Raw genomic sequence first — 24,968 nt, 5'->3', positions numbered from 1 at the left:
CACCACACACACACACACAAAATGTACACGAAAGTAAAACACAGTTTCTGAATTTATTTAATGTCATTAGTATTGGGATGAAGTCATTTACTGACCTCGATATTTTTACTACTAACCTGAAGACAGCGTCTGTGTTCCATGGAAACATTATTCATTGTGGCAGGTACTGTTTCTTTATTAATTTCACTGATTACTTCTTTCACCTTTTCCTAACTGCTTGGTTTGCTTTCGTATATATGACTTTTGCAATTGCCCTACAAATATCGAGCTCAATCAAACACATGATCTTTATTTATTATTTTTTTTTTAGGTGGGGGGGGGGTGGCGGCTTTGGTTAAATCCATTACATCTCTTACAACAAGAGGGAACAATATAACATTTGCGTTCCATCTAGTTGGAACAGTGTATTCCGTATAGGAAAAGAACAAGAGAGAAAAAAAAAAAAAAAAAGACTGTGCTGTTACGATGTTTTGGCAGCGTTCTACATTTGCTGTAACAGCCTCCTAAAGTTACGGGTTGTAAACGTAGAGCACCAGTGATGCAGCTGTTCAGAGACAAAACTGCACACAATAACGCGATTTGGATGAATCTCTTTCCTAAGTAGCCGCTGGAATTTATACAACTCTGTAGCTTTTGTTACGTTGCATCTAAAGCAAAATGATCTCATCAGACACGAAGGTGATGTTATGGCATTTTGATAATCTTCAAAGATGTTAAACTTGGTGTGACATAATCTGTTCTCTTTATCTGTAAGTTAAGTTGCAAACAAATTGAATTGGAGACCCTGTTGAAAAATTATTCTGCTTGTCTGTCTATCATTTGTACAAAATTCTTCTGACATTTGTTTCTATAATATTGTGTCTGCTGACAATTTTCTTATGGCTTTGTTATATCGTCAGCCTCCAGCGTTCTACTGAGTCTGACGATGACAGCTTTTTTTACCTTGCAGTAGCTCCTTCTGCGGAACTTCTCAACGAATCTTACTATTGTCCAACAGCTGTGAGTTCGATTCCCGACGATTGGAGGAATATTTCTAAAGTTCTCTTCAGTCGACGCTGTAGTTAGTCTTCACTTCAGATCGAGTGACCTTAGGGAAGAAGTTGCTTTTTACCCTTTCGGGTTTTTCATCCTTCAGAATATGCTCAGCGGCAAGTGAACAGACGTTTCTATATACAAAAATTATCCAGATATGAGAAATAAGCTCCGCTGCCGTTAAAATAATAATAATAATGAAACTTTTATATCTTTAAGGGACAATTTTCTCTTGAATTCTGGTGAGCACATATAATGGAATCTTTTTTTTTTGAGATAAAGCTTCAAAACTTTAGTTCTTTCCAGCGAATTTCATGTGCCCATCACAGTTAATTCGAATTACCAATTTTCAATAATTCGAACTGGGTTCGAATTGATCAAACTGTTGATTTATAAAGGCTTTGCTATTTGCATTTTTATTGCTGTTTTCTAAATGACAGCTTCATGCACTACAAGAACCGATATGAAGTTATTGATATTTCTTGCTATGAAGTTATCAAAAAATCTACAGAATAAGGGCTATTGTTTTATGTTGAATAATTTTAAATAATGGTGGTAGCTTTATATTGTGGATGTTATTATATTGGTTTATAATAGAGTAAAAACTGTTTTTACTCAATAATACAGCTTTTATCTCAATACGATTTTGATGTGCGTTGTGAGAATAGATGCTGTTTTATGAGTGATGTTTGGTGTTGAAGTCATACTAATATTATTACATAATTAATTTTAATGATTCTGTCAGCGTACGATAATATTTGTATTAATTGGGGGAACCCCCTTCTCTGGCAGCTGATGAGACCGACAATGAATTCAAAAAACCATCTCCTTGATAAACTGGTACTTTTAAAGGCCATAAAAAAAAAAAAAAAAAGCTAATGATATATTTTGGCAAATTTTTCGGGAAAGAAAGCGCTAAAGGGACCTTCGTAGAGGAAGATGGGTAAACCAGTATCAAGTAAATCGAATATTCTAATATGCACGCATTTACTCATAAAATTTTATTAATTTTTAAAAGTTTAGGTGTGGTCAATTATGTGCGAGAGAAAGATATATAAAATCAGGATGAAGATCCCAGGAGGAGTATAGAACAGTTAAAAAAAAAAAAAAAAAAAGCTCCACTATTCTATACTAATTTCTTTTTTATTAAAAAAATTTTTGCAACCCGTGCCTTGCCGTGAAATCCACCATTAGATGTTGTTCAGATTGAACGGCAATTACTGAAGAAGATGTGATTTTTTTTCTAAAAAAAACATATATAGATTCAGTTTTACTGTACGATCATTCGGAATTGATATTTCCGCCCTCTATAGAAGCTTTGCAGAACTTCAGTCCTTGAATTTGTGTCACCCAATACCTAATGCCGGGTATGTTCACGTTCTTCAGCACATTTTTCTTCTTTCTCTCCGCGAATTAAACTTTTAACCTTCTTACCAAGGTTCGCAGAAATTTTCACGAATAGAACTGTCAGGTATTTCCGTAAACACAAGACTTGTGTGTGTTCCCGAATCACAGTGGAGGTCTATGAACTCATTATTCCGTTTATTCATCCTTTTAATAGGCGTCCTGTCGGTCTGTTCAGGTTAAAAGTTAGTTCCCTTCGTCTTCCTCTCTATATAGAGTGGAAGACAGAGGGAACCAACTTTTAACCTGAACAAAAGTTGTGTTGTCTTTAAAACTTTCCTGTCACCGCCATTTGTGGACATCATAATATAACATTAAAAAGAACAATAAGAATTGAAATTCGATTTTCAACATCGAACTTTGTAAAAACATCGAAGCATTCATAAATGTGGTATAAATTGTTGATTTATTTTTATGAAGAACGTACTTGATAATTGGCGGGTATTTAGGGACCTGCAATTTTCGAGAATTCCTCTTATGAGTAGGCGCCTCCGTAGCCAGGTGGGCAGGAGCAGCAGTGCATAGCACACGCTTCTTGATTAGACCGGGGTTCGAGCCCGTGACCACCAAATACGGAGGATGCGGAAAGGTCAGGGAATGACCACTGCATATCCCCGGAGCAATATGGCCTTAGTTGCTAATGCTCCTAAAAACCAAATAACAATCTTATGAGTATATTATCTTGATGATGGTTAATATATTAGCATTCGCCATATAGTGCAGGATGCTAAAAAAGAGAAAAATAATAAATGAAAAAAAAAAACATAAAGGAAGATATTAAATAGATATATAGAAGTAGAGAAGAAAATAGACTAATTATGCGCTTTCCTCCTCACGTAGGTTTTCCATTTAACCATTCCAGTTAACTGTTGAATTGCTTCCAACTGGCAGCGTAGAGTACCTGCTCCAGAAATCAACAACTCCTTGAATAAAAGAAATTCCTGCAATCCAGTTCAAACATCTTCCCCTGCAATTTGAATTTATGGCCCTCAGGTTCTGGAATTCTTTATAACAGTGAAAATTCTACCTTCATTTATTTTACTAACCCCTCTCAGAGCCTTATAAACCTCAGCTAAGTCCTCTCTAATGTGCTTGGCTGCTTAACTCTATATCCCATATAATCGAAGTCTTACCTCGTTTTGATGGCCCTTTTTGCCTGATCTCACCATGCGGAGTTTTCCGTCTTTGACCATGTCTAGACGCCCATGTCTTTCTTCCAGATGAGATCTTCCATGCTTGGACAAAGTATTCCGGCGCCTCCGTAGCCAGGTGGGCAGGAGCATACGCTTCTTGATTAGACCGGGGTTCGAGCCCGTGACCACCAAATACGGAGGATGCGGAAAGGTCAGGAAATGACCACCGCATATTCCCGGAGCAATATGGTCTTAGTCGCTAATGCTCCTAAAAAAAAAACCAAATAACAACAACAACAACAAAGTATTTCAAATGCGGTCTTATTTGCTGTATACAGTACGATTATGACCTCCCTATCTCTACAGGTTCGATAAATCATCTATGACCATGGACTTTCCTGGTCGCCTGTTTACACAGATAAGAGAATTTCACATGTACCCGTATCGTAACTTCCAGATCCCTTTCTTTCTATTGTTTTTAATTCATCCCCACCAAGTGTACAAGCTATTTTGGGGTTGCTATTTCCCCAAGTGTAGGAACTTATTTTGCTGCAAAACATAGCTGCCACTTTTCTGATCATCCTGAAGGAGCCCTGCTCGGGAGTAACGTTCATTACAGTCTACTGTCCATTGATGTTAAATTCAGTTTCTTGCATACCAAGCTTTTGATTCAAAATTTCTGCTGTATATGCTTTTCTCACGTAAACAAGTTAATGCCGTAGGGAAGAAACTAGTAGTCTCATATTCGAAAAACTAATGTATTCGGATAAACAGCATTTTCGGTATTTCAAAAGCGAAATCACACAGAGAACGGAAAAACCAAAGCCATTGTCACTTCAGTCGATTTCAAACGCATTCAGTCGATTGTAAACAACTTGTTTGCATCATCACAAAATATGACAACCCATCAAAACCCAAACAGCTAGCGCTATTATAAAGCTCATTCCTTCCCACCCACTTCATTTCTATGAAGGCCATTTTAGAATAGCGGTTGTCAAGGAAATGCTCCCTGGTGGGTGAGATGTCCATTTTTTTCTCCCCCCCCGCCCCTCTGTGTATGTGTTATGTACGAATATCGCATATTTTATTTGTATAAACATTGGTGTATCTAACTGAACTTGAGCCGAATATTTATGTATGTTTTATTTAATAATAAAAGTTGGAAGTACTTTTAAATTAGATCTTCTCCACCATAAATTAAAAAAAAAAAAGGAAATCAAGTCGATTGGAATAACTCGCTCGTTTCTCTGTTTTTACTATCCCCTTTCAGAACGACGTATATTTATTAATTACATTAAATAGAAATACTACAGTTTTAGCAATCGCAGCGTGTACTTCTGTGGAGAGGAGGCTTAATTACCCGAGTCTATAATTTTCCTTGGATATACCTCCAGTCAAGCATCGAGGCCGAAATGTAAACAAGATGTCAATAAGTAATCACACAGTCTTGTTTACAGCTTCACCATGGAAACCCAATTACGTAGGCTGACTGGTGTACTAACTCAATAGGACTGCGTAGACCTGCAGGATGAATTATCTCTCCAGAAGTAAAATAAAGTGTGAGAATTAGCGATAGAATAGAACAGAATGTTGATATCACTTCAGAAAATCTTTAGCGGCGATGCCTCAGACTAGTTTTCATATTGATTGTATGAATTTTATTAAGAATTCGACTTGTTAACGTCTTTAATATACTTTATTAACCTGAACCATAATTCGATGCATTCATTATAGAAACTGACGCTTTATATTTTATTTCAGGTCTTCTTTCCTTGTGGTGTGAGGACTTGGGACGCCTGCTGCTCTTACGTCATCAGAAAACTCGCGACGGTGACGCCACCTTGCAGCAGACGCCTCCAAACATGCACCAAGCGTTACAGAAAAACCTACCTCCGGTTCCTCAAGGGTGAGATTCTGATTTTTATTTGCATGTTTGTATAGTTTTTATCTGTTAAATATTTCATGAAAGCATATTTTTGCGATTTCTCTGATATGTATGGAAGAAATCGATGAATCTGAGAAAATCAAAAACATATCTACCTTTGCTTTTGCATAGATTCCTAGAACGTCCCAAAAAATCTGAAAAAATTTATTAAAAAAAAAAAAACTTTTGATTTAATTATGATTATAAATAAATGTATAGGAATGTGTTATGCATGACCACACTGCTGTATTCCTCATCTTTTTTTACATACAGAGAAAATTCTTAGCAGCTTCTGTGTATAAACAAAATGAAATTAATTGAAACAATAGTCGATTATATTTTTCTATCCCTATATATGTATTCCATAACTTTATTCTGATAAAGGATTGAATTAAGTTTGAAACATAAAACTAACGACCATCCCCCACAGAAATTTATTTTCTTGGTTAATCTACGTTCAAAAAATATCATTATTATATAAAACAATAAATAGATTTTATTGTTTTAGTATTCGAAGTGCCCTGCCAAACTTTATATACTGTTCAATAGAGGGCGCCAGTCACGAGGCCACCAGAGAGAATTTTATAGTAAAGGATAGTCAAAAATATTACGTCGAATATCTTTCAAAGTGTAAAAACGTGTTTATTAAAGTTTTAATTAAATAAAATAACATTTATCAATAAATAATTGTGAAATGTTATTCATTATCATAAAGTGTTCTGTGTATTTTATTTTTTCAAATTACAAAGGGGGAAGGGAGGAATGCCCTCTTTTGCTCCTTCCTGTGGACGCCCATGACTAGTGTTATTCACATGATTGCTTGGTATTGTTAAAGTTCGCCGTGATTCGCCAATGATCACCCAGGTTTGTTCATGCATGAGATTTATCCTAAATACTATAACGCCCTGTATCTCTAGGCATTTCATAGAATATGTGTTTCATCTTATGTTATTTAGTTATGTTCGTTCAAATATTACAGCTCCAGTATTTCTGTATAAAAGCGTAGCAGCGTTGCATAAAGTAAAAATCATTCACCTGCAGAAATGCGTGCGACATCATTGATGGTTATTATTTATAGTTTTCACCTAATACTAACGTGATTATGCAACGAGGACAAATAGCGACAATCGCTTTTTTTTTTTTTTTTTTTTGTTTAATATCTAGTTTGCGTTTCCATTTTCAATTTTTAGTTCGTCTTCCGGGTTGAATCCGTGACCACCAAATACGGAGGATGCGGAAAGGTCAGGGAATGACCATCGCATATCCCCGGAGCAGTAATGGCCTTAGTTGCTAATGCTCCTAAAAACCAATGACAACAACAAATTGTCGTCACCAATTTCAGTATCAGTTTTAATTTGGTACTATTCCCCTATCAAATTAATCCTAATCATGTAGTCTATTTTGATCTGAATGACCAAAATGGTCCTGTTTAAAAATATAGCGCACTCAGAAAGTGTTTTTTGTGTTTCTTCCCACTAATTCTTTGAATTTATCGAAAAGAGCAGTGGGGGAAGACCTATTTATGTCACGTCGGTGCAGAATATAACTTTCGTTTTGTCTTAAAACAGTTTTTATGTCGTAGACCAGGGGTGGCCAACAAGTCGATCACGACGAACTTTAAATATATATTAAAAAGTAGATTAGTCAAAATCTAAATGGTATTATTATGCGCCCCACTGCATACGCTTATTACAAATCCGTTGAACTACGTGACTACTCTTGTAGCCAAAATTGACCCTAAAGGATGATGAATTCCGATTTTTTTGAGTTACCACTGTATCATCTACCAACAAGTGTTAGCCAGCAAAAGCTTAAATACTAAAAGTGTTATGGACATAGCTTTCAAAATTGTGAATTCCAACAGAGGACAATCTAATCAAAGGAGACTTTTCAAAATGAAACTCGATGAAAATGAACCAGATCTGATATTACACACAGATGTGAAGTGTTTGAGTCGGAGTAAGTTTCTACTGAGATTTTGAAATTTGTTGAATGAAAAATATTTGTTGATCAAAGGGGAGATGATTATCAGCACCACAAGATACGGAGTGGTTGTGTGATCTGGCTTTTTTTGGCAGATTTTACTAAATTAAGTGATCTGAATTCGGAATTACAAGGGAAAAAAATGTGGGTGACATGATTAGTAGTTTTTCTACATATAAATATCACTTTTTGGCAATGGCTAAGGATCTCCAAGAAAAAAATTCGATCATTTTGCAAATATGCAAGATCATTTGCAAAAAATCCTGTTTTTGGATTTAATAGTGAGAAATGTTTCTGAAATTGAGAAAGTTATGGATGATTTTGAAACCAGATTCAGTGATTTTAAAAAAAGTAAAGACATTGTTCAATATATTTATCTTCCTAAAAGCCAGATCATAATCAAAAAAGACTTTTGGAAATATGTTTGCCAAGAAAAGTATCCAAATGTAAAAAAATGCAGTGAACTTTTAAATTCCTGTTTTGGTTCCACATCAATGTAAGTCGGCGTTCTCTTATTTGAAACAAACAAAGACGAAGAATCGCTATACGTACTCTTACGGACTTCATTACAGAAGATTCTTTACGGCTGGTTTTACACAGTATATCCTCGATATTGAAAGCTTGGCAGATGATATGAAGACTCAAACTTCACATAAATTAAAAATTTAAATACGTATGAATTTAAATTAAGAATTCTGAATTGTATTTAATTTTAAAATTTATAAGCAACATTTTTCAATATGTGTTGATTAACTTTTTTTAACCATGTGCAATGAAATTCTTGAGATGGTAGATCGCGGCACATTTTGAAGAAATAAAGTAGATCGCATCACAAATTAAGTTGGCCACCGCTGTCGTAGACTAATAAACATATCTGTCATATATATGAAAGTGCTGATCGCACATTCCAGATTATGTACCCGTTGTGTATTTTCACTGATAGTGAAGAAAGTCATGAAATACTAGTTAGTTCGTCTACATATTCTATTGTATGAACTTTAAATACTATGGTCCTAAGGTGGGGACTAGCTTTCATGATTCTTTTGACCCAGATGCACTGAGAATACTGGTTATTTGTAACCGAATCTTCTCCCCCCCCCCTCACTTACATTACCAAGGCGATGCATGTTAATAACCCTCCCACACTATTCCAGTTAAAACTTGTTTTCTGTTACCACTCCTGGTGACATTTTACTGTTACATGAAACTTCCATTTGCTATTAAATAACCTAGCCCTTTATGATAAAGGGGTTTGGGTGCTAAAGATGAAAACTAAGGTGTGTTAATGGCGGAAAACTAAAACAACATACGTCGATTATTCCAGAAAATTCATTGGTATTTGCAGCAGGAATTATGGATTTGGGAGACCCTCAATTTACTCTAAAATTTATTTCGGGCCACCTATTAAGTTTGACCCTTTGAATCCGTGGGTTAGTCCTCCATTGCCCGCTCGAACTAAAGGAGGCGGACTCCCTGGCCCATTTCAACTTCGCCGCTGTTGGCCCATCTGGATCATCCAATTGACCCGTTTTCTCCGCGCATTTCGACAACGGCTTCCTTGCAGCACAGCCCTCATTTCTCATCCACGAGTGATGTGAACATCCATGTTTCCTCTGCTTGCGGGTTGTAGCTGTGCACTCGCAGTATGTTCTTCAGACAGTTATGAGAGGGACGAAGTTGCTCCTTTGAATCTAGCGTGATGAGGTATTTCTGTAACGAACAATTTAATTAGACCGCAAAGAAACATTACCTTAATTTACGCAGACGTTTTAAACTGAGAAACAATGAATTAGGGTGACTTTAATGATCTTTAAAATGCCTTTTAGCCCTTCCTCTGGATTCTTGTTTAAACGGTATGATAGTGGCAATGGGCACAGCTGAATGTTGAACACTGATCTCAATTCTGGAGAGAAGGGGGGGAAAATAATCTTTTTCAGCCAGTATAAGCAGTTTTTAATATTTAAAAGGTAATAAAATCCTTTGCCCAATATTTTAAGTTTCATTCAGTATTACCAGTTACATTGTTTCTGTAGGTTACATTGTTCACATCTGTCGTCTGCAGTACTTCAAGTCAACAATGAGATAGCTAAGCCTACCTTAAGACAGGCACTTTTTTTTTTTGTCTGTAAAACCGGCCATGCAATTATTTAATAAGTGATTATTAAACGCACGCACACACACTTTACAGTATTCTTAACCATCAGTTGCACGTACTCAGCAGAATGCTTTCTTTTTTCCATTCGCCTTACAAAAGAGCTTCTTATTCCAATAAAAAGCGTTTCCATGTCAAAGAAGGTACGAGCTGGGAAGCACTTGATTATTCATATGCTCACAATATTGTTGTCGCTGCCTAGCAACTAGCATGACAGCGCAGCTTCGTCCAGAAAATGGCTGTTAGCTGCACACAGGAAATTAAACAGTGCGAAGTGTGCTGCTAACTTGTCTCCATCCGTATTTTTGTGTGCTAATCGTTGGATAATTCACTTCATCCAGGAGTTGGGAGAATAATTCTGTTTTTGCTCGATAGTAAGCAAGCGTTAATGCATCAAGTGTAATAAGGGATAGTTAAGTAGATGGAACTTATATTTTCTAAATTTATTGCTTGATGGTAATAAATATAGCGTAGTTAGTACGGTTATATTATTTTTCAATATCCACCAAGATTGTTTAGACACAAAGGAATACATGATTACATTTATTTCTCTGTATCGTGCGATAAAACCAATCTTTGACAAGATGACGGAGCCAGTCCTCTGCTGAATGAAGTAGGACATTCCATTTGAAATTGCGCAGACGAATTTTATTTGGCGGACTTTCCAACGTCGTGACATGCATTATCACGTAAATACTCCCTTATACAGTTGCCCTGGTTTACTCCTGCGTATTCCTGTAAGCTTTCTACTGATGTTCAACAACCTTTGCAATGCTGCTCTGGGTTCCCTGTACAGCAAATTTCAAATGTTTATCAGCTGGTGATCAGTTATATCAGAATTCAGTGCTGCAATTCATGCGCATAACCGATAGTTTTCTCAAGGGTCGACTAGCGTCCTTTCTTGTTCTGGTTGATTTAATGTAAAAGAAAACATTTTTAAATACTACTAATTGTTGTTTGGTTTTAGGCGCGTCAGCTATTAAGGGAAATTGGGCTATTGTGTATTTTGTCTCTACAAGTGTGTATTCACGGGCTGATCTGCATGTTGTGCCGGTTGAAAAACCAAAATCAGGAATAACTGACGGCGGGACTCTACAACTTCGATTGATGAAGACTAGAGAAATTCTTCCAACGAACCGAGACCATTTCTGCAGACACTCCAATGGCCTTAAACACTATTAGAACCCTGGGTGTGAATGGCTATATTGCACATTGAAAGCAGGAATTCGAAACTGTTTTTCTTTCTCCTCGTTGCGGACTCTCCTATGTGGCTATGAGCCCCAAGTGATCCGTGACTTAGCGATTACTCTGTTTCGTCAAGTGAGATTTTTCTGAGGTGATGGCTAGTTCTTGATCCTTGTTTATTGCAGTGTATTAGCCTTTGTAACCTTTATATTAGACTTTTACCTTGTATTAACCTTTACTGTAAACCCCTGGCTTGTAGCCGTGAAGGGTATTGTGTACGGCATATGCATTTTGTATGCAATAAAGATTTCTTCTTTTACTTTTCTGCTTTTAGTAAAACTCTATTTAATAAGCAACTTGTTTTTTTTCCAAAAAGTATTTGAAAAGTGCAAGGAAGGAAAGGTACTTTTCTTTATTTTTTCCTAGTGTAATAACTGATCCTTAGTAATCTTCGCTTGGTTACACCAGACACTGCTCTTGCCTTCCCTCGTGGTCGGAAATCTTGGCAGAAAAGTAACCTGTCGAGGGCTCAAAGGAGCGAATATGGATTGTACTGATTCCTCTTGCGGGCCGAAGGACCCATCACATTCTACAGAACAGGAAGATAATAATCTGTCCTCTGCTAGAAGGCAAACGTAGGATTCAGATAAGAATGTCTGTCCTCACTTTCTGGTTATACATTCACTGACTGACCAGCCAGTTAGCAAGCTCTCTTCTTTTCTGATACATAAAATGTTTAGTAAAAACAGAGAGCTACAGGGCTCAATAACTTCTAAGTTGTAACAATATATTTAAAAGAGTAAGAGATTACCTCAATCTTTTGCGTAGTGAATGTTTCCAGTCAATGCTCTCCATAAAATGTTTAGAGAATGTTGCTGACTCACCGAAAATGGATCGCCGACTAAAATCAGAAGACCTGCTTGTTGAAACAACGCAACAGAGGCACTCAGAGCAATTCCTTAAGTTGATATTTGGAGGAACTCCCATACAAGTGCCTACTCAAAAGGAGTAGATAACAGAATGGGACCTTCTACATGTATCTGTCGAAGAAATTACAAAGGAACTGTCGAATCAAAATGTCATTTAGGCCAGGAGGATCCTAATTAAAAGATGGCTGATTAGTTCCAACCAGAAATATAATACTAACGTTTAACCTTTTCAAATCCACGAACTTCTGTAAAAGCAGGAAAACTGAACTGTCATGGCCGACCAAATATACCGAACCCTATCAGATGCTTCAAATTCCAGAAATTTGGACATTCACAGGTAGTATGTCGAGGGACAGCAGTATATGCTTCGTGTGGATCCAAGGAATACACTTATTGAATATCTTGCACAATCTTTACAATGGCCAAACTGTAGAGACAATCACTCCGCCTGTTCCGAAGACTATGAACATGGAAAAAGAGTGATGGGGATTTAGAAATACAAAACTGAGCGTAAAGTTACTTACCTGGAAGAAAATAAACAAATATCTCTAGTTACAGTGTCACACACATTCAACAACAGAAACGATTTTTCTACTACTATCACTGCAGTTCAAACCAATGTTTCAGTTCCTCCTAAACATCTCTAGAGCTGACTGGGCCCACTCAATGCTAGCTTCAATACTAAAACCGTCTTCACCACCAACTTTCAATGAAGCCATCAACGCCCCAATTACAATTCTGCCAGGTACGTCTCCTATTTCGAAGCCAATCGCAAATGCTAAAGATCTAGAAACAAAAAAAAAAAAAAAAAAAAACCCCTGGCCATGATCATCTGGATATAGACAAAAACGAAGCCTTGGATGAACCAGCCTTAAAAATATATGCTGAGGACGAGACGAACAGTTGTCCTTATTTCTCCAAAAAAGAAAGAAAACCTGAATGATAGTGGTAGACCACCTTTCACAAAAGGTCAAATACAAAACCAATATAATGCATACAATAATACATTGGTATTTTAGATGTTTTCGCAATAAAATCGATGAAAATTCGTGCCTTGATTGATAAATATAATCCGGTAGGTGTTTGCCTTCAAAGAATGAACCTAATTTCCACAAGTAAACAACTGTGAGCCGTTACGATACATACAGACAGACCGATTTCCCTCCAATGGTGCACATGGCAAAGTGGCTATTTTAATTGATTCCAGAATCCCGTGTAAATGCATTCACCTGCAAACATTTTTGTAAGGAGTTGCAGTGCTAGTATCAGTCCAGTTTACATTCACACTGATCTCACTTTACCTTCCTTTCAATCAATGATACGCATATGTAGATCTTGAAGAGTTAGTGACTCCGCTACCACCCTCCGTATGTATCATGGGAGATATAAATGGACGCCATCCCCTGTGGGGATTTCACGATGAAGGCAAACAAGGAAAACTGATTGAAAAATTATTAAATGAGCAAAATCTTTCACTCCTTAACATCAGAGTTTAAACATATATCCCATTTACCCACAGCCTCTGTCACTGACCTTTCCATATGTTCGCCAGTCTCATACGCACTCCTTGAATGGACAATCTTAAATGATCTCCTTAAAAGTGATCATCCCCTGTGGTCTGCAGAATATTAGTGATGTTATATATACATCGTAATGACAAAAAACACGTAGATTCCATAAAGCTGACTGGACAAAATATACAACCCTTGTGATAATAGATGAACAAATAATCACTACCCAGTCTATAGACATTGCTGTAACTTATATCACAAACCGAATATTAATGGCAGCCAAAGCTACAGTACCCGATCACCTGGAAAATAACATAAACGTGCCGCTATGGAATAACGAATGCAGTATTGCCAGAAGAGAAAAGAATAAGGCTCTGAATTCTTCTGAAAGTACCGAACTACCATCAGTCTTAAAATTTTCAAAAAAAGCCAGAACTAGAGGCAGATACAGCATAAGAATAAAAAGGAGTCATAGATACGTTTCGCTTCCACAATCAACAGAAATCGTGTCGTGTTATATGGAATAAAATCAGCCAACTCAGCGGGAAATATCTTTCGGTTCCACTTCCACTAATAAACTGGAACGGACAGGATATCACTGAATCTTAGGAAATCGCAAATATTCTGGTGGCTACTTTTGCAAATGCATTCGTACCAACTTTTCAAAAATGAAAAAAGTGAACTTCACAATGAATCAACAACTTCCATATAACCAGCCTTTCAATATAGAAGAACTGAAAGAAGCTCTGGTTAAGTCGAGGAAGAATGCGGCAGAACCTTATGGATTTCATTATTAAATGATACAGCAACTTTGTGAAAAATCTCTAAATACTTTACTTCTGTTATACAATAGAGTTTATATGGAAAACTGTTATCCAGGCTCCTGCGATCATTCTATAATAATCTTTTCCAAACCTGGAAAAGATCATACGAATCCAACAAATTATCTAGCAGTAGCCCTAACAAGCTGTCTTGGGAAAACCCTGGAGAAAATGGTGAATAAGCGACTAACCTAGTTCTTGGAAACCCATAATGTACTAAACATAAATCAGTATGGTTTTCGTATAAAATAGATCATCGCTGGACTTCATGACAAGTATTCGAAATGCTTTTCTGAGGAAAGAGCATCTAATTATGATCAATTTTGACATATAAAAGGTTTTCGACTCTACTGGAAATTTGGCATTCTTACTGACCTTCGAAACTGATTTGCGAGGACACTTACCAGTTTTAATATAAAATTTTCTGAAACACAGAACCTTCCAAGTGAATTATCATAACGATCTGTCACAAATATATGTTGAAGGAGTTCCTCAGGGTTCAGTTCTAAGTGCTACTTTATTTGCAGTCAAAATAAATTCTATTACAAGACTTGCCGGACACAGTTGAAACATTACTTTATGCAGATGACGTTAAAAGGTAAGTAGAGGGCGCAATTACAAAAAAAAAACACACACACACACATACATTCTGTAGAAGCGAAAAATGCACTTAGATACAGAAATAAGACTAGAAATCAGCCGGTATCTTTAGGAAATAGCATACGTTTCCTTGTCCTTATTCTTGATAAAAAGCTTAACTTCTTAGAAAATATCAAAAATACTTCCGTACAATCTACCTTAGAAAATTTTATATTCTTAAGAGTTCTTTCTGCAGTGACCTGGGGAGTTTGTTATTTGGTTTTTAGGAGCATTAGCAACTAAGGCCATATTGCTCCGAGGATATGCGGTGGTCATTCCCTGACCTCTCCGCATCCTCCGTATATTTGGTGGTCACGGGCTCGAACCCCGGTCTAATCAAGAAGCGTGTACTACGCACTGCTGCTCCTGCCCACCTGGCTACGGAGACGCCTAACTTTGACAACATACATGACGATAATAGTACTATTTAACGAATACACCATGTCAAATTTCCATTCCTAATTGCTACATTTGTTTTCAACAGTGGGGAAAAGTGCTCTTGCAAACATCAATATAAAACAGATACACGCAGCCTGCTCGTCACAGTTCTCCGAATATTTTTCTAATATATAGAGTCTCTAAAACAGATACCCAAGTGAAGATCTGCAGTGATTATTCCACACACACACGTGCTGATCGATTAGCAAAGAATCCCACAAGTACAAATCTACTGCTCTGTAAAGTCCCACATTCTGATTTCACCACTCAATGGGCACAAATCTGGCGAAATCAGCCAAATAAACTTATGTACATAAAACAGGAACCCCAGCTATGGAAGTCGAGTTTCAGTTATAAATTGGCACGAAGAAGTCATACTCACAAGACTACGCATTGGACATACTCTCACACTTGTACTTACAAAAGCAATTCCTCCAAATTGGCACCACTGCTGCTGTCACAACTCACTGTGCAACATTTTTTTTTATAGAATGTCCACTTACCATATGACGAGACAAACAGCCTTCCATCTTCCTGTAAATATGCAGGACTTCCTGACCTTATCGCAAATCATTGGCGATAATACTAACATTGACAATGTATTTACTTTTCTAAAACTAATAGGACATTTCAACAAGGTATAAATCATGATAAAACAACATTATTTTTCTTAAAATGCTAGGCACAAATGTGGAAAAAGTTGCTTTGCTCTGAAAAATACAAACGAACAACCAACCAACGTATGTTATATTTTAATCTTTATTACTGTTTAGAACAACCAACCAACGTATGTTATATTTTAATCTTTATTACTGAGGCGCAAAAGAGACTCGATTCGTGCATTTGATGCTACTTGCAGTTCTATCAGATATTAAAGAGGCATGGTAATTTTTATTCATGAAGTGTGTAGAGAATGGACAAATAAAGTGTTGGCGCCTCCGTATCCAGGTGGGCAGGAGCAGCAGTGCATAGCACACGCTTCTTGATTAGACCGGGATTCGAGCCAGTGACCACCAAATACGGAGGATGCGGAAAGGTCAAGGAATGACCATCGCATATCCCCGGAGCAATATGGCCTTAGTTACTAATGCTCCTAAAAACCAAATAACAAACAAACAACCACAATAAAGTGTTACACCTCAATGCTTTCTTATTACAGATTAACAGCCATCCCAGATAAAGCTATATTTGGTTGAAAGAAATCTTATGTAGCATGGAGATGCTACATCCATAATACATAAGATTTCATCGAAAACAAGCTGGCTCCATGCTTCATAAGATTTCTTATGAAGAAGATTTCTTATGTTGCATTACAAGATGCTGATGCAACCTTCTAATGCAACAAATTCGACTACCCTATTGAGACAATGAAGATCCGTCTATAATGCCGTTTTCAGAAACTTATTTACTTTAGTTTCACCGTCTTTGGCCGGTTTCACCGGTTTCAGACGTGAAAGATATGAATGTTTCCGTATGCAGTTTTTGTGGTGTGATTAAAATTATTTGATGTTATTAACGCAGTGGATGGCTTCAACCTTTTTGTTATAATTTCACGATAGTACTCAAGAGATAACTATTTAACGCTTAGATGTACGTTTAGAATGTCTGCAGGAAATGTCAATACTTTGTCTCTTTTCTCTTCTGTTTTCTTTCTTCTGTCTCGGCTCCGTTTTCTAATTTGATGTTCTTGTTGGTCGAAAGAGGTAATCAAAGTGTGAGTCGTGTGGAACAGTACTTCTGCCATCATCTGTCAACAGGTGAGCGGAACTCAATCTTCGTTCAGTAAAACAAGCATCTTCGGAAAGTAATTGGAAGTGGACGTGAGATAAGATGCTATAAGCCTGATGAGTATAGAGGAAACCAGAGTATAAAAGAACCGAATGTTTTATTTTCTCTCTCAAATAATGTTCGCATGGCTGGGTCCAAAAGTGAAGAAATGGATTCGAAGTTAATAAACGAAGTCTCCCAAAGTACAAATTACATAAGTCTAATAGTTCTATTGTAAGACCCTAAAAAAAAAAGTTTATGGCAGCCATATAGCGGAAGAAATGTTAACAACTTCATCGTTACTGTAGCCGCGCACATCCAACTAAGTGTGCAGCTAAGCTTGCTCGGATTGGAGCATGCGCGTCACCACAGTCACAACTGGAATATAAATTCGTTTGGGAAGGTTTTTTTTATTATGAAAATTGTAATCATGTTTTGACTGAAGGAGGGAATTTCCTTGCATTTTCAGGCCATGGAGGTTCATATGTGTGATAATAATAAACGCTGATGAGGCCTTCACTGAATGAAAATTTCGTTTTAAACGTTTCATGAAGAACGATCTTTAGGTTTGGTCTGGACGAACTTCTCAGAAAATTCAGTACACGCACGATTCTGGATCGTTTTATTATTCTCAAGTTTTTAGCAGCTGTCATCTGGATTGGGACACAGATGGCGCGAAGTCGGAGGGGTTTTCTGAGCTGGCAAGAAAAGTGTCATGTAATTTGAACATTCTACTACTCTTTGATCCCGGGTTGGTGTTATTTCTTTTAAGCAAAACATGGGGTTTGACGGTAAAATAACCAGACAAATTCTGTGAAAAAGATATTTCATCAGTAACGTTTAGTGAGTGTGGTCACCTTCAAAATAACTCACTTTCAGACTTCATGTACTCATCCTAAAGTCTCTGCCATGCCTGGTTCGTGATCCCATTGGCTGAGGGTCGTGTGTAATGCCCTTTTGCATTCAAATCCGCACGCAGTTACGAAGAATGTATCGCTCATTGCGCTGCAGTTGCAATGACATTGTTAACACCATATCTCTTCTCAGGAATATAGATATACAGTACATGTAACTCTATTTTTTAAGGTGTGTATTTTAAGAAATTATTTTCTCTACTAGCTATGCACACTGCTGGTATATAAGGTTAACAAGGCTTAGATAATAAAATTAATAAACAATTTTAAAAAAGGGTTGGCTATTGAATCTTAGGAGTTGGTTTCGATTATTGACATAACCCCAAAGTTTTGACTGACTGGCTATGGATATTATGAATAGTAAGTACATCTTAAAAAAAAAAAAAAAAAAGGTAATTTTCTTTAATGCAGTCGTCTTTAATGTTTTTATTGATATCAGCAGAAATTCACCTTCGCTGTGGCACAGTTGATATAATCGCAGTCCTCTCCAAACCGGGTGGTAAAGACCCAAGTTCAAATCCTGTCGATGCCATGATGAATCTTTATGAGCTTCTTTCACATCTTGATTGTGTTAGTCGGTTTTCGGCGTGGATAGCAAGGTCCCCCCCCCCCCGGAAAACTCGTATTTTTTGTCCGGCAACAAGCAACTCGACCGCAGAACACACGCAGTTTAAGGACATAACGTGCACGATGCAATATGGTCCAAGTCGCTGAAGTCCCGAAAACTATACAACAGTAGAAATTCAAACTTCAGTTTGTCCTGAACCCAATGCAAATTTTAATATGGGATTTTCTTATGCTTGGCATATCCAGTTTATTGTACAAGATGATGAACTATGTAACCAGACTGTTAGTAGGGAAACAACTTTTGGCTTTCTTAATTTTGTTACTTGTTCAAACTTGTGAAAAGAATTCAGTGTCAACAAATACTCAGAATTCATTACAATGAAAATGTTTGAATTTTTCAACCATTCCATTTCATCATAACCATTCCCTCTTTCGTGGACCAACTGCAGAAGTTGGTTTATATAATTAACCTATTTGCATTAGTATTAGTATTATACACCGATGAGCCAAAACATTATGACCAGCGAGTCGTTATGCAAATCGAAGCAACTGCAGGTGAACTACGGCGCGTGCGCGGGTCGGGACACGATAAAAAAAAAAACACCTGATACTGAGTTCCGTTAATCAGTGTTACTCTTGTTCTTCAGATGGGAAAGGCAGTGGACTTAAGTGAGTTTGACAAAGGCCAAATTGTAATGGCCAGACGACTGGGTCAGAGTATATTCGAAACGGCATGGCTGGTGGGATGCTCACAGTCAACCGTGGTTAGTATTTAACGAAAGTGGTCCGAGGGGGGGGGGCGCACGAACCGCCAGTGAGGTGTTGAACGACAACGGCCCATCGATGCTCGAGGTGAGCGAAGGCTCTCCCAGATGGTACGTGGCAACAGAAAGGAGACTGTTGCGCAACTAGCCGGTAATTGGAATGCTGACGGGAATAATGAGTCATAATACACAGTTATGACGACGGGACGGGAGTAATTTGTCATAACACACACAGTACATCGAACCCTGCTGAAAATGGGGCTGCGTAGCCGCAGGCCGATCTGAGTGCCCATGCTAACCACAGTTCACCGACGACAGCGCCTACAATGGGCACGCGAGCATCGAAACTGGACCTTGAGTGATTGGAAGAAGATCTGGTCGGATGAATCACGTTTCCTGTTGCGCCTGGATGCATCGTGGGACGAAAACAAACCGGTAGCAGTGGTATCATGTTTTGGGCGATGTTCTGCTGGGATTCCCTGGGTCCAGCCATCTATGTGCCAGGCACTCTGACATCTACCATCTAGCTAAACATCATTGCTGACCAGGTACACCTTTCCATGGCAACGGTCTTCCCCTCTGGCGGTGCCGTCTTTCAGCAGGATAATGCGCCATGCCACACCGCTCGAATTGTTCGAGATTGGTTCGCAGAACATGACTAACACTTCCAACTATTGCCCTGGCCTCCAAATCCAAATTCCCCAGACATCAGTCCCATTTAGTATCTGTGGTTTGTGTTGGAACAGTAACTCCGATCTGCGGCGTCTCAACCACGGACCTTACAGGAGTTAAAGGATCTACTGGTTACGTGGAAATATTGCATCAAGTCTTGATGCAATATTTCATCCATATCGGACCAATTTTACGAAAGTTGCTAAATCTTTTGCGCCAGAAGTTCCAAAACTGATCGTAAAAAAAAAAAAAAAAAAACTTAAGTACTTATAAACTAATGGCGCTTTACCCTTTCGAAGTAATGTCCATCTACATCAGTGTAGTGTTGCTGGAGAACTAAAGACTGGGAATTATTTCGAGAATATTGTTCGTTCTGCTACAGCTGCTTGATATGTGGAATCGTCAAAGCGATGGTTTTTGTGGCTCTTTTGAGCCTTGTAAACAGAATAAATCCTCTGGATGAGGTAAGATAGTGGCATGTCTGTTGGATTGATAGTGCTGTGCGAATGGGCGCATGTTATGTGCAAGAGGAACCAATTATCAGATTTTTGCATCTCAAGGTGGTGGCTACCAATTCATGAGCCAGCGTTGTAAAACATTCTTTTAAAAGACCTGATTAACAGTTATATCTGAAACGACAAACTCCTTATGCACACCTCTTTTGCATAGAAAAAAAATGTGAGTAGGAATTTCACTTCAGAGTTCTGATTACGAACTTTTTCGAGCGAAGTGATAGTTCCTCCCAACTGTTAACTCTGTCATTTCGTTGAAAGATCATATGAGAAGCATCAACTTTCATCTCTGGTAGTAATGGAAGTAATGACAGTGTTGTCATGGAGTCTGCAAAGATCAGCACAAATCACAGTTTCACTTTTGCCCAGTTTTGAACAAAATTTGATGTTCACTCGTTGCTTGCCTATACCCGTGCAACGTTCGACGAACAAAACAAAACGGCTCGAAGACATAAACAGGAAATTGTTGCATGTGCCAGACAGGAAGGCCATCCCTACTGCAAGGTACTTCTGGTGTATCTCAATAACTTAATTAAAAAAAAAAAAAAAAAAAAGCAGTCGTGAAACTTTTGGGACTTAAGAGTATGGTCATTACCCTCTCTCTGTCCCCTTTACGTGTCATGGTATAACTGGGTTAAATTCGATTTGAATTAAATATTGCATTAAGGTTTGGAACTCTACCTTGTTGAAAGAGGAAGAACACCGTAAGTATTTTCGAGTACGATGACAATTATTGTGAACGCCTAGGCTGTGGTTGAGGCTGTCGTGCGTACTTCCCCAGAGGTACAAAATGTACACAGAGCAGATTGTGGAGGGGGGAGGAACCTCTATATATCCCCCCCTTTTTTTATTTTAACTCAGAAATAGACGTCTAACATAAAGGCAGTTGTTGAATTATTACGTAGGTGGATTGTTTGTCGTTCAGAAAAGATTTCTTATGAATAAGCATTTTAACTTCGTCTTTCATTAGAAAATATAGCTGACTGAACGTACGGTATTTTCGATAATTCGAATCCCATTAATCCGACTTAAATCCTTATTACAAAATATGTAAATTAAGTTTTTCTCCTTTAAAAATTGTTTACACATCGGTTGAAGAAATTTCGATACACTTCTTAATTGTTTTACTTTTTAGGGAACTAAATAAAGTAAAGGTAAATGTTCCATTTTAGCATTTTTTATCTGTATTCTTTTTTATTAATTACATGATCTATTTATTTATTTTTTATTATTTTTATTCATTTAAAAATTAAACGGTTTTTTAAAATTTCCGCATGAAGGGATTTAGTTCTGGTTATATTTACCTAGGGTTATCGAGACTCTGTTGTACTATAAATACGAGACATTTGTACTGGAGAAAGAAAGGACTACTTGGTATTCTGTAGCATTTTAACTCGTTTCGCTAACGGAACAGAAGGACGTAAAAATATGAATTTCGTAACATTTTCGTTATTACTTATCATTAAAAGATATGTTTTCCAACGAATTTTATGCAGTCAACTTTAGTAAGGCCAAATGATAGAAGGAAGCGGACTATTTTCTGCATCCGACCCAAAAATAAAATAAAACAGAATATTCATGTTATTTCCATGAGATAACCACCCAATTCTACTTTGAACTTACCAGATTCACTGCTTTTTCTACACTGGGGCGAAACTTATTCCAGTTTTCGACAACCAGCTGCTCATATGTGAACCTCATGAGATGTATTCTTCTGTTAAACCCTTAGATTTTAAATTTATACTTCCCTGGTTCTCATCTTACCTACGAAGGATACAATACTTGTCTTACTCACTTTATTCAGCCCTTTCCTTATACATATCAATAAGATCTTCTCTTAATGTTCATTTGTCCAACTTCTCAGTCCACACTTCTAAGCGGTTTTTCATATATGCACTGATCTGCACTCATCACTAACCTGGTGGCTTTTTTATGAATATTCTCTAGAAGCTCCACATCTTTTTTAGGTGCGGTTTCATGCCGAATACAATATTGAAATTGCGATCTATCACCGTGCATAGAGGGACAGTGACATTTTTCTCCCTACTAGCAATTGATTAGGCGATTATGGCCTAAGCTGCCAATACGCCATAAAAAATAAAACCAACCAACCAGACTGAAGATTTAAAATATATGACAACTCTCTGTCTCCCTTTTTAACCACCCTGCAATCAGCGTACGATCTTACAAATAACTACAACTTTTTTATAGTTTATATAGCAGTCTTTTATTGAGGGACGATATCAAAGTTTTGCCAGTCTAAATATATAACGTCAAGATTGTTTAATGACTGAATCATAGTAATTTGCTTGATTGTTGAGGCATGACCCCCCGCCCACCACCTATGCTTGGATCTAGTCAAGATATTGTTGTTGAGATGGTTGTGAATCGCATCCTTATCCATAATCTCCATGCTTTTCCAAAAGGAGTTAAACTCACTGGCCTATAGTAACCCAACTCCTCTTTAGAACCACCTCTATAGACTGGGGAAACATTAGCACTTCTCCATTCCAAGGAGATATTGGAGTCTGATGGCACTCTCATTATCGTTGCTAATAGTTTGGCACTAATATGCAGCCTTTCTAATTATAATAACCATCCTCCTCTGGAGCATTGACTTCCTTTCACCTCAGTAGCTTTTTTTTTTTTTTTTTTTTAACAAACTTTCTGATATCAGTATACTTATTTTAAGGAGTTTGCCTCAACATTCTCCAGAGATTCAAGCTTGGTTTTGACTGTGAATATCGTTGAGAAGTATCAGTTGAACTCATCTACCATTCCTGTTGGGTAACCCATTAAGAGACCTATTTGATTTACTCGATTTTTAAATTCACACGTAAGAATTCCCTATCACCATTTTTATCTCTCTTTGCTAGTGCTTTCTCGTAATAAGCTTTTGCCCGTCAGTTTTGTTATATTTTCATGCAACAAAACATAAATCTGCATTATGAATAACTGTATTTGACCGTTGCTTGTTTCTTTTGCTCAATTGAACTCTTAATCCCGCCTTTCATTTACTTTGGCATCTTATGTTTACGGAACTTGACTACTAATACGTTTGTGGCTTCGATGATAAATACCTTGAATCTTTCCCATTGCATATTTGTATCTGGCAGCCTACAGTAATCTCACCATTTAATCGGGGCCCCAGAAATTTCCCATTCTATTATAGTCCCTCTCCTGAAATTGAAGCCTTCGCCTTTAACTTCGACGTAGGTTTCTACAGCCCATTTTGTGGTTGTATCTAAAATTCCCCCTCTGTTAACGGTTTAGTAGGGAGAAGGAGAACCTGGCATTACTGCTGGGCTTCTTAATGAGAACGAGATCTAGGAAATTGTACACTCTCTCCCTTTTTGAACTTGTCAAAATCAGTAGCAATCACCCAATTTGGTCAGAAAACTCTTACCGTATTGTGTACAGTCCACGTATTTCAGCGTATATGAAGTAGGTTGAATTTGCGCATAATAAAACATTCAGTCTACGTAAAGAGATTTTGTGCTCCTCAGAGGCATTTGTCCTATAACATATCCCCTGCTATCATCTTCCATTTACCGCAAGTCATTTCACACCAGGCTGACTCAACATGTATGTTACCTTGATCTGACTCAGGGAGTATTCTTGTATCCAGTTTTTGATGAGAAGCATTATTCTTCCAACCATCGGTCCCTCTCTGTTGAACACACAACATTCATCAAAATGAAATTTGCCATTTTATATCTCTGGTGGCACCATGTCTTGGTAAGCTCAACGACATCAGCATTGGTTGACTTGATCAAAAGTTTAAATCCATTTAATTTGTTTACAATGGTCCTGCCATTACTCTAAAGACAAGTTTTGTACGTTATTCCTTTTAACAACCGTTACGTGATCGTAGATGGTCGGTGGATTTTTCTTTTATTACAGTTTTTCCCCTTTCAGTGCTTTGAATAATTAAAGGTAGCACAAAAGCCCTCCGAGATGGTACGAATGTAATTTTCTCCCATACTTCACCTGAGTCGATAGCGTACCGGCTTCCCTAATCTCCCGAACTTGCAGAGAACTGCTATTCCTCCTCAGTGGCATTAGCAAAAACCCTGGCACCTCCTATGTTGAAGCGAATACTTTCTTTCCAGAATAAATTACGTCAATCAACTAGGGCCAGCCATGCTGAAAAAATACCTTCATAAGCTTTGCAGAGTCCACAATGCTTTCCTGCAATTTATTTACCGATTATTTCCATGCGGTTTTTACTACTGACTTTTTTGCGTGTATTATTCGTTTTTGTTTTGTTTCAGTCAAACAAATACGACATTGAAATCTGACCACTGCTGTGCCTCTCTTTTTGTAGCGTGTTAGTTTAATCTCAAAAATGCAAGATGAGTTGCTTACAACCTCGATTCCTTTAACACGCTGTTCAAACTGTAATTTATCTCTGTAATTGTATTCATTTTCCTGTCACGTCGCAGGAGAGGTTACGACAGTGACGTAAAAACCTCATAAATCTTCAGCTTTTTAGCACAACTTACTCTCACTGTTTTCAGCCATCAAGCCACCCTTGATGGCTGAACAATTACAAGCACACCAATAGTCGATATTCAAGTAACACTACAAAACGAATGAATTCAATTAGCGGATATATTTT

At 37.6% G+C, this 24,968-nt stretch overlaps 1 protein-coding gene across 1 annotated transcript in view; it reads left to right on the top strand.

The window, feature by feature from the left end:
* Positions 1-24,968, top strand: part of LOC150081696 (zinc finger MIZ domain-containing protein 1-like) — an 811,610-nt gene that overhangs the window by 416,188 nt on the left and 370,454 nt on the right. Inside the window, exon 6 of the mRNA XM_090378811.1 lies at positions 5,331-5,475. Coding sequence (XP_090234937.1) covers positions 5,331-5,475 — 145 coding nt within the window. The remainder of the gene's footprint in view (positions 1-5,330; positions 5,476-24,968) is intronic.

This window comes from Mastigoproctus giganteus, chromosome 8 (genome assembly GCF_048544385.1).
Source record: "Mastigoproctus giganteus isolate SK-2022 chromosome 8, ASM4854438v1, whole genome shotgun sequence".
NCBI classification, from domain to species: Eukaryota; Metazoa; Arthropoda; class Arachnida; order Uropygi; family Thelyphonidae; genus Mastigoproctus; species Mastigoproctus giganteus.
The sequence above is the reverse complement of the archived record's forward strand: the minus strand, read 5'-3'. Positions and strand labels throughout refer to the sequence as shown.